Source organism: Phyllostomus hastatus, unplaced genomic scaffold, assembly GCF_019186645.2.
Source record: "Phyllostomus hastatus isolate PE091 unplaced genomic scaffold, TTU_PhHast_1.1 phas_scaffold_11, whole genome shotgun sequence".
Taxonomy (NCBI): Eukaryota; Metazoa; Chordata; class Mammalia; order Chiroptera; family Phyllostomidae; genus Phyllostomus; species Phyllostomus hastatus.
This window is the reverse complement of record NW_025334005.1, coordinates 6,130,670-6,147,859: the sequence shown is the minus strand read 5'-3', so window position 1 is coordinate 6,147,859 and position 17,190 is coordinate 6,130,670. Positions and strand designations below refer to the sequence as shown.

General features: G+C 55.3%; 2 protein-coding genes across 2 annotated transcripts; one reads left to right on the top strand and one right to left on the bottom strand.

The window, feature by feature from the left end:
• The first annotated feature begins 638 nt into the window (after nt 1–638).
• On the top strand, nt 639–11,530 carry BEST1 (bestrophin 1). The gene is made up of 11 exons (XM_045855351.1): nt 639–697; nt 1,693–1,883; nt 3,387–3,481; nt 4,002–4,235; nt 4,781–4,935; nt 5,321–5,398; nt 5,737–5,889; nt 7,275–7,355; nt 7,680–7,831; nt 9,535–10,188; nt 11,196–11,530. The coding sequence occupies exons 2-11, from the start codon at nt 1,732–1,734 to the stop codon at nt 11,212–11,214; spliced, it is 1,773 nt and encodes a 590-aa protein (XP_045711307.1). The 5' UTR covers nt 639–697; nt 1,693–1,731; the 3' UTR covers nt 11,215–11,530.
• A 93-nt stretch (nt 11,531–11,623) lies between these two features.
• Nucleotides 11,624–16,818, bottom strand: FTH1 (ferritin heavy chain 1). Its single transcript, XM_045854753.1, has 5 exons — nt 16,780–16,818; nt 14,007–14,462; nt 12,496–12,642; nt 12,047–12,172; nt 11,624–11,945 (listed from the first exon to the last, which is right to left on the bottom strand). The coding sequence occupies exons 1-5, from the start codon at nt 16,816–16,818 to the stop codon at nt 11,784–11,786; spliced, it is 930 nt and encodes a 309-aa protein (XP_045710709.1). The 3' UTR covers nt 11,624–11,783.
• Nucleotides 16,819–17,190: the final 372 nt, after the last annotated feature.

Here is a 17,190-nt window from a genome sequence, read left to right as displayed (position 1 = left end):
TCTCCTTCCCTAGCTCACAACCAACCCCCTAGGTCCTGCGGCCCAGTCACAGCCCCAAGAGCTGATGTCACCAGCAACCAATCAGAGCTTCTCGCTGGTGTACGCAGAATTCTGTCACTCTTCCTGAGGTGATGGAATTCTAAGGAAACACCATCTTTGGAGATGGGGACACTGAGGTTTAGAGAGAAGCAGAGGCCCACCCCTGGGAGGCAGAGCCAGGACTTCCGAGCATGGCTCCCGGAGCCACCAGAGCCCCACGGGGCTTGGGCAGAGGCTCCCCCTCTGGGGTCAGCTCCGGCCCTCCTCCCCACAGCCTTCCCTGGAAGACCTCAAGGGTCAGATGCGAATCCCTCAATCTCTGGACTTTCGGGCCCCCAGAGAATGGCAGGAGTGGCAGGGTCCATGGTGGAGGGGTGTTGCCGGAAACGTCAGCCCCCCCACGCCCTGCCAGGAAGGAATTAGAGGGGTCCCGGTGACTGTGCTGGCTGCTGCTTACGGGCAGATTATGAGGAGGGAACAAAAGGGCCCCTTTGTGGAGGTGACGGTTTAGGGAGTCAAGTGACGGCTTAGCACCCACAGGGCCAGTGCCAGCCCCTAAGTGTAGGCAGGGACACTGGCCACAGAACCCCAGAGAGTCCCACCAGTCCAGTGGCAAGACGCTTTTGAAGGATCACCCGACCAGCTTGCAGCTCGGCCTGTGAGTAGAGGTTGCCCGGGCGGGCTGCGCTGGGGCCTTGAGGGTCGTTGGGGTGGATAACTGTCCTAGCACACGTGTGTGTGATGCATACGCACGGGCAACACATGTGCAGGTGCGTGGGTGCCTGTGTGTCTGTGCAAAGGCCCTGGGTGGGGAAGAGCTTGGTGTGTGCTAGACACAGAGAGCGAGCCCGTGGGGCCGCATCAGAGCAAGTGGGGGAGGGTGGGTGTCACCCGTGGCTCCTGTAGATTTTTATGGGGCACCTCCTTTGGGAGCGCAGTAGGAGCCGCCACTCTAAGGAAGGACTAGGCAGTAAACAAGCAGGCAGTCTGCAAGATATAATTTCAAGTATAACACGACTGAGGGCTGTGTAGGAACATTGGGCAAGGTGAGAAGTCACAAAGTGTGGGTGGCACTGGGACGCTATTTTTAGGTAGGGGTGGTTGGGGACGTTCTTTCTGAGGAGGTCACCTGACGTGGGGATGAGCCACGGAGTCAGCTAAGGCAGAGCGTCCCCCAGGCGGGGAGATCGGCAGCTGGAAAGGCCCTGGGGCCGCCCTTCAGGAAACACCTCTGCCAGCCCGGCTCTGTTCTGGGCTCTGGGGACAGGACGGTCGGCAAGGCTGAGGGAGCCTCGTACCAATTCTTTCTCCAGAGTGGGTTGAGGAAGCTTGGGGAGCGTGCAGAGGACTGGCCCCCAGTGTGTGCACTGTGGTCATTGTCCTTGTCATGCACTGGAGGGGCACAGACCGAGCTATGTCTTCCCTGCCAAGGCGGTGGGCAGCCTCTGGGTTCACTTCCGACCTCCCCCAGGTGGTCAGAGCTGGCAGGGCCGTGCAGACCACCTCACCCCCATCTCGGTGTCCTGAAGGAAGAGCTGAGGTCCAGAGCACGGCAGGATCCTAGCTAAGGGGACACATGAGCCCCAGACAGGCTCTGACCAAGGCTCCCGCTCTCTCCCACTCCCCCCATCGGTGTCTGTATCTGTCCACCAGGACCCAGCCCATCTGTAGCAGCCCAGTCAGTGCCTGACCATGACCGTCACCTACTCAAGCCAAGTGGCCAATGCCCGCTTAGGCTCCTTCTCCCGCCTGCTGCTGTGCTGGCGAGGCAGCATCTACAAGCTGCTCTACGGCGAGTTCCTCATCTTCCTGCTCAGCTACTACACCATCCGCTGTATTTACAGGTACGGGCAGGCAGAGGGGCTGAGGTGGGTCCTGGGAGGGCTGCAGCTGGGGCTCTGAACTGCTGGGACATCTCCAAGCCACCCAGGGGGCCTATGCACTGATAAGGCTTAGCTGAGCTTGTGGCCCAGCCCCAGTGGGGCGGGGGGGGGTGGCTGAGTGCTGGGGAGGAGAGAAAAGGAGGCAGACTGGGAGGGAGCACCTCAGACACCCAACCCTCCAACCCGGGGCAGGTCCTGGAACCCAGGCCTCACCTGGTCCCCCATAGCCAGCCTGTGTTCCTGAATTTTGCCCGCCCAGGCTCACCGGTCCAGACGGTACTTTTTTTTTCAATAACAATAAATATAGGACAGGACCTGGCTGGCGTAGCTCAGTGGATTGAGTGCGGGCTGCAAACCAAAGTGTCGCAGGTTCGATTCCCAGGCAGGGCACATGCTTGGGTTGCAGGTCATAGCCCCCAGCAACCGCACATTGATGTTTCTCTCTCTTTCTCCCTTCCTTCCCTCTCTAAAAATAAATAAATAAAATATTTAAAACAATAAAAAAACAGTAAAAGGAAAGCTTTAAAAAATAAATAAATATAGGACAGCTATAATCACAGAATATATGATAAATCTATGACAGCATTTTAAATAGAAAAAGCATTAATGACGGAATAGATTGAAAATATCAAATGCATAAAAAGTCTTGTGCTCGTAGTGACAGTACTAATCACAGAACACATTGGTTTTCTTTGATTGTTACCAGGGCACTAATATAGCTGTTTTTTTTTTTTTAATTAGACTTTTTTAGAGCGGTTTCAGGTTCACAACGGAACTGAGCGGAAGGCACAGGGTTCCCACATCCCCGCCCCCCCCCCCACATGTAGTACATACAGAGCCTCCCACTATCAACTACCAGTAGCACAGCGCGCGGTACATGTTACACGAGATGAGCCCACGTGGACACACATGACATCACCCAAAGTCCAATCACAGTTTACATGAGGGTTTGCCCTTGGCGACGGGCACCCTGTGGGTTTGGACACACGTGCGACTTGCATCCCCATTACAGCGTTGTGCACACCGGTTTCACTGCCCCAGAGTCCCTCCGCGCTCTGCCTGTTCAATCCTCCCTACCGCACGTTTTTTCAAAGACCTAACACCCTTTGTTTCAACCTACTTAAAAAGAACAACAGCAACTGCCCTTTGGATCCTTTAAAGGGAGCCCCAGGAAATGGCGGGACTGGCAGGGCCCGTGGCGGAGGGGGTCCCTAAAAGGACCTCCTCCAGCGGGACCTTCCTTCCTCCACCTCGCGGAAAACCTCCCCGGGGACCTCCTTCAGCCACCAAAGTCCTCCGGGGCGGTCAGGGCTGCCAGGGAAGGAGCCGCCCCGGGCTCAGGCAGTCCGAGCTGGAGCGGGCAGTAAAAGGGACACGGAGGCTGCGGGGCAGCCACAGGTCTACCCCCGCGCCTGGCTGGACCCCGTGCGGTCTCGGCCATCTGCTCCCCCACCGCTTCCCCAGGATGGCCCTCACGGAGGAACAGCAGGTGATGTTTGAGAAGCTGACTCTGTACTGCGACAGCTACATCCAGCTCATCCCCATTTCCTTTGTGCTGGGTGAGCTCCCTCCTCGGGGTGTGTCTAACGTCGGTCCCCATGGCTGCTGGGACCACGAGGCGCTGGGGGTGGGGGTGGGGTGGGGTGGGGGGGTGTGGTCGGCCTCTGGGAAGTTCAGGGAAACCGGAGACTGCAGCCAGAGGGGCCGACGTTAGACACTAGGAAGGATTCCTGCCGTGAGCACTCGAGACCTCAGGTTCTGAGGGCAGCGCTGACATCATGGTCCCCGGAGCCTCTGCGCAGGCGGAATGGGATGGAGGGGGAGGGGGGGGTGCTCTGCCTGATTTCTGGGATGGACGGGGACGGGGGCGGGGTACGGGAGAGGTAATTCGAGGCTTTCTGCCTCCATGCGGGGCTCTGATGGCCCTCGCCGCCCCGCTGGGAGCGCCTTCCAAAAGAGATGAGGCTGGACCTGCTCCCGTGAGAAAGAAGAAGAAACCGAGGCGTCGCCCTTGCTAGGCTCTGGCCGCAGCCTGGGCCCTCGCCCCCTCGCCCCTCGCCCTGCGCCTTTCCTGCCCAGGTTTCTACGTGACGCTGGTCGTGACCCGCTGGTGGAACCAATACGAGAACCTGCCGTGGCCCGACCGTCTCATGAACCTGGTGTCGGGCTTTGTGGAGGGCAAGGACGAGCAAGGCCGCCTGCTGCGGCGCACGCTCATGCGCTACGCCAACCTGGGCAGCGTGCTCATTCTGCGCAGCGTCAGCGCGGCGGTCTACAAGCGCTTCCCCAGCTCCCAGCACCTGGTGAAAGCAGGTCGGCAGGGACCCTGGAGCTGGGGATGGGCGGAGCTGGGTGCCCCTGGGCTGGGGATTGTGTGGGAGCCAGGGGGTCGAGGCCTGGGGTCCTGAATTGGCCCATGGAGTTAGGCGCCTGAAGGCAGGGCCAGGCCAGGAAGCTACCCTAGGAGGATAGGGGTTTGAGGTAGGCCTAAGGACCCTTGGGGGTAAGGGAAGAGCAGGGATGGAGGAGTGGGGTTGGGGGCCTTGGGAAGTGGTGAGGAACTAGGGTGCACCTCTCTCTGCCACCCCGCACCCCGTTCTCCCGTACTCTGTGTTTCCAGGCCTGCACATCTGCGACCTTGGTCTCTGGCCTTTCCTGACCGGGTCCTGGTTAATGAGATAGACCCCTCTCATGTTCTCAGCCCCAAACAGCACATAGCAGGCACTCAGTAATTATTGTTTGAAAGAAGGGGGATGGTAAAGGAGCTCCCAAAGTCCCTGTGGGCTCAGCAGGGTCTGAATCTTGGAGCCCCCTCCTGCGGGTCTCCCCACCCACTGCTTCTTCTCTCTACCCCGCAGGCTTCATGACCCCTGCGGAGCACAAGCATCTGGAAAAATTGAGTTTGCCACACAACACGTTCTGGGTGCCCTGGGTGTGGTTTGCCAACCTGTCTGTCAAGGCGTGGATCGGAGGTCGAATCCGGGACCCTGTCCTGCTCCAGAGCCTGCTGGCGGTGAGCCCACTACGCAGATGGGGCTGCCGCAGAGCAGGGAGGGCTGTGCCCCAGGTGGAACAAGGCTTCCCACAAAGGGGAGGCTTGAGCCCCTGAGGGTCTTCCTGGAGTTGCCTTGGGATAGTAGGACCTTTTCCAATAGGATTCCACAACCCAGTGTGGCCCTTCCCACAGTCCCCTCCCATCCCCTCCTGAAAGGGAGCCTCTGAGAGTCTGGTTCCCTTTTGATAGATGGAGAGGCTGAGGCACAGAGGGGTTAAATGAGTTGCCTATGACCACACATCTAGGGCTGGCCCGTGAGCACCAGACCCTGGTACCTGGGGAGGAGAGCCTGGGAGGGCAGGTGCTGGTCAGAACCCCAACCCTCCCTCCTGCTCCCCACCAGGAGATGAACACCTTGCGTACGCAGTGTGGTCAACTGTATGCCTACGACTGGATCAGTGTCCCACTGGTGTACACGCAGGTGAGGACAAGGCTGGCGAAGCTGCCCCTTTGGGAAACTGAGGCTGGGAGGTCCCAGGAAGCAGCCTGTGATGGGAAGGACTCACTTAGAGGCGGAGAAAGAGGCTCTCCCTGGGAGTCGGGTCTGCACTGTGCAGGTTCTCTCTAGGGCCCAGTTCGAAGAGTCCAGGCTCCTGCCTGGTGGAGGCGGGGGGATTTTCCCCCTTTAAGGAGGAGATCACAGACACCCAAAATCACAAGAGCGTGTGAGTCAGAGCAAGGCCTTGTCCCCCAGCCTCAGGAGCTTCCGGACCCCAGGTCCCCACCCGGCCCATTCCCACCACCTCCTTTCCTGCCCAGGTGGTGACCGTGGCAGTGTACAGCTTCTTCCTGGCTTGCCTGATTGGGCGGCAGTTTCTGAACCCGGCTAAGGCCTACCCTGGCCACGAGCTGGACCTCGTTGTCCCCGTCTTCACGTTCCTGCAGTTCTTCTTCTACGCTGGCTGGCTGAAGGTGAGCCTCCCGGGACGGGGCTGGGCTGTGGGTGTGGGCCAGCCAGGGGAGGAGGGTCCCCAGGGTGGAAGATGGTACACTGGGTCCTGACCACAGTGCTCTAGTCTCCCCACCTTTTCACAAAGAAACTGAACCCCAGAAGGGAGCGGGACCTGCGTTTGGCCTTCGTCTGAGGGCAGTGGTTCACCCAGGGCGTGGACCTGGGCAGGCATGAGAGGCGCCGGGGAAGCTCAGTTGTCCGCCTGTTCGATGGCAGACCTCAGGAGCGGGATGCCCACCTGCTTGCCCAGAACCAGGGGCCTACACGGAATAAGAGTGTCAGCGGCAGGCCCTGCTGGTGAGGCGGCTTCTCACTGTCCCCGGCCATCCGGTCCCAAATTTGTTCCCTCTGCTTAGCGGAACAAAAGCCCTGAGGCTCACTCACCCCGGCCTCCACCCTTTAGAAGACAGATAAGCACCGCCTCTCTTTACTGAAGCCGTGCCTGGTGGGGGCGTGGAGGTCGCTGTCCCCACCAGGAGTGGCTTTTCCAAGGATTCCTTCCCATCACATGCAATGCTCCTTCTGACAGGAATGCTGAATGACAGTGCGCTCTCCATCTCTCTATCATTCCATCCATTTCCCACCCACTCTCCCTCTCTTCCTTTATGTTTTGATGGTGGTGGTGTCTCCTCCTGTCCCCTCCCTCCTGTCTCACTCCTCTCCATGCCACACACACACACACACACACACACACACACACACACACACAGCTGTTCCCTCTCCCCCTCCCCTAGTTATCTACAGCTCAAACCAGACCACACCATTTTGCTGCTTGAAATTCTCCTGTGGTGCCCTGGTGGCTCGCAGGATGTCCACTTAAGCTTAATGCACTGCACTCACCACCACGGCGGGGCTTGGTCAGGGGACCTCAGAGGCTAGTGCCCAGGAATCTGCCTGTCTGTTCTACCCTTTAATACAGTGCAGCCTCAGCATTAAGTCTGTTGTGTTATAAAATAATGAGTAAATGAATGTTTGCACACACGAGTGAGTAACTGAAGGAGTGAATGAGTAACTGAACTAATGAATAGAATCATGCCACTGCAGGTGAGATGCAGTGAAGGGAGATAAAGGTGGCGACTGGGCTGAGTATAGCTCTGGGCATTCGGCAGGTGCAGGAGGGCTGGCTCAGAGCAGCCAGCAAGGCCCGGTGTCCCGAAGGGAAAGGCGATGTGTTTGGGTGCTCCCATGTGCGGGTGGCTGGAGCCCTTACCCAGCGGCTTTGGAGACAATGGTCAGGCAGGAGGGGCACCTGGGAGAGGCTGAGCCAGGAGCGGAGGTCTAAGGGTGGGAAGCAAGACTGCAAGGGTTCTCCCTGAGGACTTCCAGAGCCTCACCTCCCCCCAAGGTGGCAGAGCAGCTCATCAACCCGTTTGGGGAGGACGATGATGACTTTGAGACCAACTGGATTGTCGACAGGAGCCTGCAGGTACCGGGGTGGGAGGGAGTCAGTGCCGTGGACCCTCCGCAGACAGGACCTAGGGAGGGAGGTGCCCAAACTGGACCCAGGGAGGGGGGCCAGAGGCCTGACAGTGAGTTGCCTCCCCTCTCCCTCCCCCCGTGAACCATTCACTCACAGGATTCTCACCCCAACTTTTGAGGCTTCAGGTAGGTGTAAGTCTCTCCATTTTGCAAGTAGGGAAACTGAGGTCCAGAAACACAGAAGTGACCTCTCCAAGTCACCTGGCACGTTCATGGTCCCGCCTTGGGCTGATCTTTCTGTGGGACTTCTGCCCCTGTCCCGGGCACCCAGGTGTCCCTGTTGGCTGTGGACGAGATGCACCAGGACCTGCCCCCCATGGAGCAAGACATGTACTGGAATGACCCAGAACCACAGCCTCCCTACACCGCCGCTTCTGCCCAGTCTCGCCGACCCTCCTTTTTTGGCTCCACCTTCAATATCAGGTGGGCAGTGCCAGGGAACCATGTAGGTGGAGAGAAAACCCCAAGTTCAAGGGCCAGGAACTTAGAATAGCCTACTTAGTGCATACTGGGTGCTTCCTAAGTGCAGGGCGCTGTACTAAACTCTTTGTATATATATATTAACTGTTCTTTTTCTTCCCAATAACCTTGGTTTGTTATCTCCAGTTTTCAGATGGTTAATTCCAGGTTCAGAGAGGTTAAGTAAGTTGCCCAGCCCACCACCACATAGCCACTAGCACATGGGGGCCAGGATGTCTGGTTCACCTGTACACCTTTCACTCTTACCTGGTACTGCTTCGGGCTTCTTCGGTACCTTCAGTCTGAGCCCCTGTGTCCAGAGATGGAAACCAGGGCCCAGAGAGAGAAGGGACTTACTGGAGGGCAGTCAGTGATCAGCGATCAGTTGGGGTATCAGGACCTGGTTCCTGACTCCAGTCCACAACTGCTTTCTGATAAGCTACAGTGTTTGGGAGGGAGTGGTGGTGGTGGGAGGGGTGGCCCTGCGAAGGAGGTGGGGGGTGGCAGGCACGCCCAGCAGGAGGCTGGGTCATCATACATACCTTCCGGGTAGACTTTGTGCTACAGGGTAGAGGCCCCAGATCACCCACAGTAGCCAAACTTGCCCCCCACACATGGGTCCCGTCTCCCTGATTTGCTCAGAATCCCCTTGGAGCTGCTGCTGGGCCACAGTGGGCTGAAGGGCCGCCCCAGACGGCGCTCTCCTTCTGGGGTGAGAGTGGGAAGCACTTGGGTGCATGTCAGGGTCCACACCATCAAGGTTTTCTTCCACAGTATAAAGCTCTGTTCTCTTCTTGTTCTTTTAAGAACCACATATCCTATTACGCGCTAATTAGAATTAGCTAGAGTTCCCTAGTTTGCATGAACAAGGTTTGGGGAAATGACCAAAGGAAGGCTTGCTTAGGTCGGAAGCATGTCCGGAGGTTGCCTTCAAGTTCTATGTGGTCTGTACTCCAGCAGCTGAAGGCTGAGGAGTTGGAGGGGAAGTAACAGAAAATACCAATGCATAGGCCGTGCCTCTGAGGAACCCATGATGTAGTGAGGGAGTGCAGACTCTGGACAGGCACCACAGGCCCTGCAGGCCTGGGCAAAGGACAGGACATAGAAGAGAGGACACCATTGGCCACCTGGGAGGTAGCCTGTAGCTGGGCCTGCAGCTGGGCTTGAAGCGTGGGAAGAATTTGGACAAGGGCAAGGCAGGCCACACTCCAGGGTAGGCAGGCTTTCTCTTGCAGAGTAAAGGCCTTGGGCTCCCAGGAAGCCAGACTTCTGTCCTTAGGGGTGCTGCTCCCTAGTTGGAACCACAGATCCCTGGCTTGCCCAGAGTCTCCCCTGGGCTTCATCTAACCACCGCTGCCTGGGGACTGGTAGCTCAGATTGTCTGGAGTGAGGCGGGTGAGAGGGGAGATGATGAAGAGGAAGCCCTTCAACGCTAGGGAGTTAGAATGTTAACATAGGCAAGAGGGAGCCATAGAGCAATAGTTTGGTGAGCTAGGAGGTACAGGAGGTACAGGATGGATCAGGAGAGAGGCGAGTGGGGGCATTGTGAAGACCAGTGTGTGTCCTTGACCTTGGGCCAGAGGGAGAGAGAAGAAGGAGGGAAGGAGAAGGTCCGGTTCAGTCCTTTGTCCCCCCTACTCAGCCCGCAGTCTCCTGCTTCTTTGCAGTCTGCATAAGGAAGAGATGAAATTCCAGCCGCATCAGAAGGAAGAGGAGGAGGAGGAAGGTGCTCACAATGGCATCATTGGCCGCTTCCTGGGGCTGCAGTCCCACGACCACCAGCCCCCCAGGACAAGCTCAAAGACCAAACTACTGTTGCCCAAGAAAGAAGTCCTTCTCCCTGAGGGCCAGCCCGAGAACCTCAGGGGGGCCAGAAAGAGCCCCAGGGACCAGGATGATAGCAAGGCCTGGAGGCTGAAGGGGGAGGAAGCCTTTATGTCCGCTGCGCTGTACGGGCGGTCAGGCTACCACAGTGCCCCACAGACACCGCTCAGCTCCGTCCCTATGGTATTCCCACCAGCACAGCCAGCACCCTCAGGTCTTTGCAGGGTCTCTGGCGCAGACAGCACTGTCAAAGACCAGAGCCTTCAGCCTGTGACTCCCGGGGCCAGGAAGAGCTTTGAGTCACTCCCAGCCTTTGCTGGGGCCTCCATGGAGCGCCTGGAATTGTGTCACATCAAGAGGAAAACTGTCGAGTTTAATCTGACGGACGTGTCAGAGGCCCCTGGAAGTCACCTCAGAGAACCACATACACAGTCACGTAGCAGCATACACACCACACTCAGAGATCATCACGATCCTTATTGGGACTTGGAAAACAGGTGTGTCCTCTAGACCCAACCCAGGATCAGTGCGCCCTCTCCTTGGACACCTCCCCACCCTCCCTGGCTTCCCTTGCTGAGCCGACCCTTCTTCCATGATTTCCATATGGTTCCGTCACTGCCTGAGAATGCTGGGCCTATGCCCAGCAGTGGCTTGGGACATACACTTGGCCACGTAAGCACGGGCCCTAAGGAAGCATTGGGGGCTTCTGCTCATTTCACCCGAGAGCCTGACATTGCCAGGAAGGAGTCCCTGGGACCTGGGTGAAGGAGGATAAAGCTGCAGGAGTGATGCCAGAGGAAGGGCTACCAGGCCAGGCTTCGATGGGGAGATGTTATCACTGGATCTAGCTCAGTGTGGCAGGCACAAAATCATGGGGCAGAACTAGGGGCTCTAGGCTGTAGCCCCCAAATTCAACTCACTCCCAGGCTTAGCCGGGAATGCGTATACATGCTCCTCTAAGACCACTCAGCAGCCCTGAAACTCCTGCAAAGGGTGCCACACCTTTGGGAGCTGGCAGATGGTTATGGTGAGGGCATGCAGGTCCTTTGGGGTATCTTCTGCTTTGGGGACCGCAGGAGGCCTTAAATGTGCTCCTCCTACTTCCTTGCAGTCAATCCAAGCTGTTACAAAACCACCAGGTGTTTCCCTTTACTCCATCTGCTAGACATTCAGCCAACTATACATATACCCTACCCCACCCCACCCCACCATGAGGGAGGGATGTTACTTCCTATTTCTAGATTCTCCAGCAGTTGCTAGTGGTCAGAACACACAGCTTAGATGAAAACCCAAAAGGGCTGCCATCTCTCCTGCTTTTAGACCTAGAGAGAAGCCAGTCACAGTGGCTTGTTTGGGAGGGTCTTCACGGCTCTGCATTCTCCTGACGCTAGTTGCTGCTTCCCACTCTTTAGTGTCTCAACCTTTGCTCTCCCACTGCAGCTAATGCGGTATTGGAATGAAGTGATCCTCCACATTCACGTGAATTTTCTCAAATTTTCCACAGGGAGGAAGCCCATTCCTAGCCCTTGGGGAACGCTTTACCGGCCTGGTCCTTCCTGCGCGTACACCAGCGGGACACTGATCTAGTTGTAGCCACGTAGCCGTCCACACGGAGAAGTGTGTTCCCGTGGCAGCCCCAATTAAAGTCAGCTCGATGGGCACCGACGATCATTAGCGTCAGGAGGACTTTTGTACATAGAAATAACAGAAGCTGGAAGAAATCACTGGAAATGTGGAATTCAAAACCAGGAGTCTTTGAAGTCCTGCCTGCACTCCACACACCAAAGCCTCGGTATCTTTTTTCACACTTAGGAGTTTAGTTTAACGAAAGGGTGATTAATAAACTCAGGATTTGCACAAATACAAATTCTCTTTGGCGTTTCGTTGTCATTGGTATGCTAGCCCCTCCCCCAAGAATTTGCAGACAACAGCTGGGTACCAAATTACTTTATTTGAAGGAACGGTACAAATGAAGGACGTAAGTGGATGATTGGTACAAGTTATAGAAAAGGTAAAGGTGACTCCGACATGCACGCACTGCTTTGGTGACCCGGGAAGTCACTCCCGTGGCGGCAGGAAGGCAGCCTGAGGCTTAGCTGTCTGCACTGTCTCCCAGAGTGTGCTTGTCAAAGAGATACTCGGCCATGCCAGCTCCAGGGGCCCCCAACCTGCGCAGGTTGGTCACGTGGTCACCCAGCTCTTTGATGGCTTTCACCTGCTCATCCAGGTAGTGAGTCTCGATGAAGTCACACAGCTAGGAAAAAAACGGAACGGGGAAGAAAGGTATTGGTAAACTTGCCCAGCCAACTAAGGAAAACGAGTTCCTCTGTTTCCTCCCTGGTGGCGAATACTTACATGAGGATCGTTTTTTTCAGTGGCCAGTTTGTGCAAGTCCAGCAGGGACTGGTTCACACTTTTTTCCAAGTGTAATGCACACTCCATTGCATTCAGCCCATTCTCCCAGTCATCACGTTCTGGTTTCTGAAGAGGAGGAAGTCAGGTCAATGCACCTACAATTTCTACCAAGTAAATAAACCATGGCAATTCAGCAGGCCCCTACTATGCATGTAACTTTTTGACAAAAGGGACATTTAAGTCTTCCTTGGTAAGTTTCCACCCTTGATAAATTTAACACCCTCGCTCATTACAGTTTGCCTCTTTTGGCTTAGACTATGGGCATAAGGAACACAAAAGCCAAAGTCTCATCATTTAAAAAGGAAACTGCTAGACACCGAGTGATACCCGACACCCGAGGACTGCCTGATAAATCGGGTAGCATGCCAACCCTAGGATCTTCTGTTCACCTTGATATCCTGGAGGAAGATCCGGCCGCCTCGTTGGTTCTGCAGCTTCATCAGTTTCTCAGCATGTTCCCTCTCCTCATGAGATTGGTGAAGAAAATACTTGGCAAAGTTCTTCAGGGCCACATCATCACGGTCAAAGTAGTAAGACTAAATAAAAGAGGAACACGGACATGTTAGGGGCGGGTTGTGTGCCTGGATTGGTTTCTGTCCTCTAATACAAAAATGAAACCTGATACTTCAAGTTGCAGTGGACTACAAGGCACTTTCAGAATAGCACGGGAATTGCCTCCAGTCTGAACCATTTTCAGGAACTGTATACTGCAAAGTTTTTAGAGCCAGTGTCAAGTTTCATGGGTGTGGGTGCTGGAGTATTTATCCTGCACTGTTAGCGCCTTCTCCCCCTCCTCCCTGATAAACCCACCGAAGGTGTGCTGGCCAGCTCGCAGGCAGACAGAAAGATTTCTAAAATTAACCCTCTAGGCAAGGCCACACAACTGCGAGCAGAGCAAATGTAGATAAATGCTACCAGTAGAAAGCAAAAATTTGATTCTAGTTTCAGACACTTGCTGTATTCAGGGGTTCCTGAAATGAATGGCAGTCACAGAAATCCACACCTGTTTTCAAATCCATCTGGAACACGTTTATTCTTGGTTACTTTGCACAATCCTAAAATAACTGAAGGATTTTGGAAAACGGATCTCACCAATTATAGGGAAAAATCCCTTGTCCAGTAATTGTTGGCGGATTTTATCTAAGAACTGAGAGTTCAGTGAGAAGGTTACAATTCTCAGACACAAAAAGGATAAAGAATTAATTACCCAGGCACTAGGGTGTGTGACTAAGACAACTTCGGGTCCACAGAAGGGGAGATTTCTACAGACACGCTTCAGTTCCAATGAGGCTTAAAGATAAGCAGAGCTGAGGGGTGGAGACCGCTGCGCGGCAGTGATCGGCCCACAGTGATCGGCCCACGAGCCCACGAGAGATAAGACACTTTGCACCAGCCCCCAAGGTTGCTATTTGACACCATTACCCAGCAGGCTCCGCCATACCAGGGGGATGGGAGTTGGACCTCTCCACCCCTTAGCTGAGCAAACCAAGGGCCTCAGGGGCACGTGATCAGACTCAGTAGGAGTGGAAATGCAAAAATCCACCTTCCTAACTGCAGAACTGTACAGTTCCTAAGCGACGCAGTCCCAGGATTTCCAGAAAACGGACTCTCCCTAACTATAAAATGGTGCACAGAGGCGGCCCTTGCCTATGAGGAAGCCCTCCCAGGAGGCAGTCGGAAAGGGCGACGTGCCCAGAATTTCTGCGCAAGACAAGTCTCGAGATACTTGGAGCAGCCTTCCCAAGCGTTGGGAAGCATTTTCCCAAAGGGCGCACATGGGTTGGCGGGGGAAGGAGGGCAGGAGACCCCCACCCGTAGCCACAACCTCTGCCCCATCCCCGAGAGGCTGCACCCGCCCCTTCCCCGCCCTGCCACCCGGGGAGACGGCGCCAGGCCTCACCATGGACAGGTAGACGTAGGAAGCGTAGAGCTCCAGGTTTATCTGGCGGTTGATGGCGGCCTCCGAGTCCTGGTGGTAGTTCTGGCGCACCTGCGATACGGACGTGGTCATGATGGCGGCTGAGGACAGGCGGCTTCGCGGCGCTGGAGCGGTGGCGGGGACCTTGGGGTGGTCCGAGGGCGCTGTGAGGAGGTGGCAGGAGGATGGATCTGGGCAGCTGGCTGGGATGGGGGTGGGTGTCGAGCGCCGGGTTCCGTTCAAGCACTGTTGAAGCAGGAAACCACGGCGACTCTCGGCGAAGACTCTGGCGCAGGGGCCAGCCACCCCACCTTTATAGCAGGAGCGGGCGTCACACCCGCCCCGACCAATCACGCCTCCCGCCCGCGCGTCGAGCCCCGCCCCTTCTTGGGGGAGCGCGGGGGCTCCACCCCGTTGGCGTCGTGGGGGTGGGGAGGCCTGAGGCCGTGTCGTGTGCGCGGATCGCTGCTGCGCTGCTGCGGGTGATGGCTCGCCTCTGTGCTAAGCGCTTGGTGGGGAGGGGTTGTTGACCCAGCTCGGATCCCAGACCCCAGTGGCGTCCTGGGTCTTGGAAACCACGGGAAACTGTCCCCGAGGTCCCTAACGGCATTCTGATGCTGTGGGCCTGGGGCCGGTTCATCAGAGCGGCAGAGCAGCCGTTACCACACCCCGATATTGCAGATTAGGAAAGTGGAAACATGGGCCCTGGGAGGCCGAATGAGTCTGGATGGGCTGGAAAAGAGCGAGGCGGCGTGGGGGCTATGGCCATCTGGGATCAGCCCCGCCACCTTTTGCAGAAAACAAATATGGCTCCTGGGCACTGCAGTTTATGCAACAAAGGCCGGGCGGGCGGCCTTCCCCGAGGGAGCCATGGGGGTGAGTGAGCCACCTGGGTTTCTGAGAAAATCACTGGTGGTGCTTAAAACTGAGAGATCGGAGGTTAGAAAAAAAAGAGAGAAGCGACTTGGATCTGAGAGCCGACGCTGGGTGGCTATTTTGAAATGGCCTCTTTTTTTCAGGCACGACAGGCACCCGGGACCCTGAGGGGCAGATCCAACGCGGGTCCAATGCATGTGGCTTACAGCTGTGTCCCAAGCTGGGTAGGAATTCGTGGGTGGCAGAACTGGAGCTAGGCTGCATCTCCCCAGCCTGCTGGCTTCGAGGTTCACTATTCTTAGCCAGGTTCTTCTGCACATAGGTGGGAGGCTGCCCAAGGTCCCTTCCGGGGATGCTCACAAACCTGAAACTGGAAGCTGGACTTACAAACCTTAAAAAAAGGGGGGGGGGATTTTATGCAAATATTAAAACAAGTTGCTGATGGAATTATGGCACTTGATTCATTTCAAAACGCGCATGTATTACTTTCAGGAAAAATGTAGTGGGGATAGGGCTACAAGAGAGTCGGCAGAAAGATGCCAGGAGGAGAGGCGGTTGCCTTACCCAGTCTGGGATAGTTGGTCAGGAAGGGCTTCCCGAAGAAAGTGACCCTTGGGCTAAGTTTGAAGAAAAAGTCAAAGCAAGGTGAAGTGGAGGAGGGAGATGCAGGAGGAAATTCCAGGCAGAGAGAACAGTGTATGCAAAGGCGTGGAAAGGCATGGTCTGCCAGGGTACCTGAAGAAAGTGTTATGTTCTAGGAGTCATGCTGGAAGGGTCGTGTAGGGGCCAGGTCAGGAAGGGCTGTGTGCCATAAAAAGGGGTTATGTTTTATTCTGGAGGACATGGGGACACTACGGGACTTCTCGCCAGGGAGATACTACCGGCTTGGTTTTGTTTTCAGAAACCTTACACTGAATCAACCCCCAAAACTACTAGGATACGAATACAGCAAAGCCATCAGTGGCAGAGCTTTTCTACATGACAGTAACCACCCGTTAGAAAATGCAATGAAAGAAAACCTCTCGTTTATATTGGCACCAAAAGCTAAAAGTACCTAGGAATAAAGTTCACGAGAGATGTGAGAAGGAAACTAAATGTTTATTGCTGGACAGGTGAGAAAACTTGCATCAGGGAAGAGACACCATGGTTCCAGACAGCCAACCCCAGGTCTGCAAAGATGTCGATTCTCCTAAAATAAACCTATGAATTCAGTGCAATTTCTATAAGATGAAGTGGTGTTTTGGAAACGTGACAAAATGATTCCAAAGTTCATTTGGAAGAGTAAGTGTGTAAAATAAATGATAAGCATCGGAGGGTACATTTGCCTCCTTGGTATTATGAAAACAAAACAAAACAACTAAAGTCCTGGGAGCGGCTGGTACTGGCACAGGGGGAGAGGCCACAGCAGTGCAGGGAACGGCCCTACCCGCATCGAATGGGAACTTGGTAGATGCGAAAGTGGGATTGCAAATTAGGGAAGAAAGAGTGGGTTCAACAAATTATGCTGAAGCAATCGACAGTCATGTGGAAGAGAATGACTCACTGTACTTCAAAATATATTTCAGATGGGTTAAAGATTCAAGCCTTAAAAAAAAAGCCTGTAAAGTTACTGGAAGAATATACAGAAGATGATCTTAGAATTTGGGGGTCGGGAGTGTTCTGAAGCTGTCAAAAACCATAAATGGTCAGTTGGAAGTTTGGGCCAATTAAAACTGAAAAGCTGTAAGACAAGAGATGCTGTCTGCAAGGTTAAAATTCAAATGGCCAGTTGGGTTGATGGTGTCTGTAGGCTGTGCACACAGTGACGGTGATAAGCGCAGTACATGTTCATACGTGTAAATCACACCTTTCTGATTGCCGCCCCTGCTCCTGCACGCACCGTAAGCTGCCGGAGGGCAGGTGTTGCTTCCGTCTTCATCCTGGACTCCCAGCACTTTGCAAGGTGCTCGTTGCTTGGTGCTCAGTATTTGCTGAATGAACAGATGCTTGCGTGATTGAATGTGGAGGCTGGATTAAGGTCAGGCTGGAGGGCTGGGAACTGGTGGGGAGACAAGAGCCCTACTTCCCATTGAGCAGAGGAGACAGAAAGCAGATTTGAGAAACATGGAGAAGTCAGAATAGACGGGATGAGGTGGGTGACTGGATCTCGGTGGGGGGGTGGAGGTGAGGGGTGCGAGGTGGGCAAGAGAGCCCCCAGCTTTCTTGTCTGGGCTGCAGTTGGCATTCACTGAGACGGGGAGCACAGAATATGCAGTTTGGGGGCAGGCTGTTGGGGAAGGCCAGCGTGAAG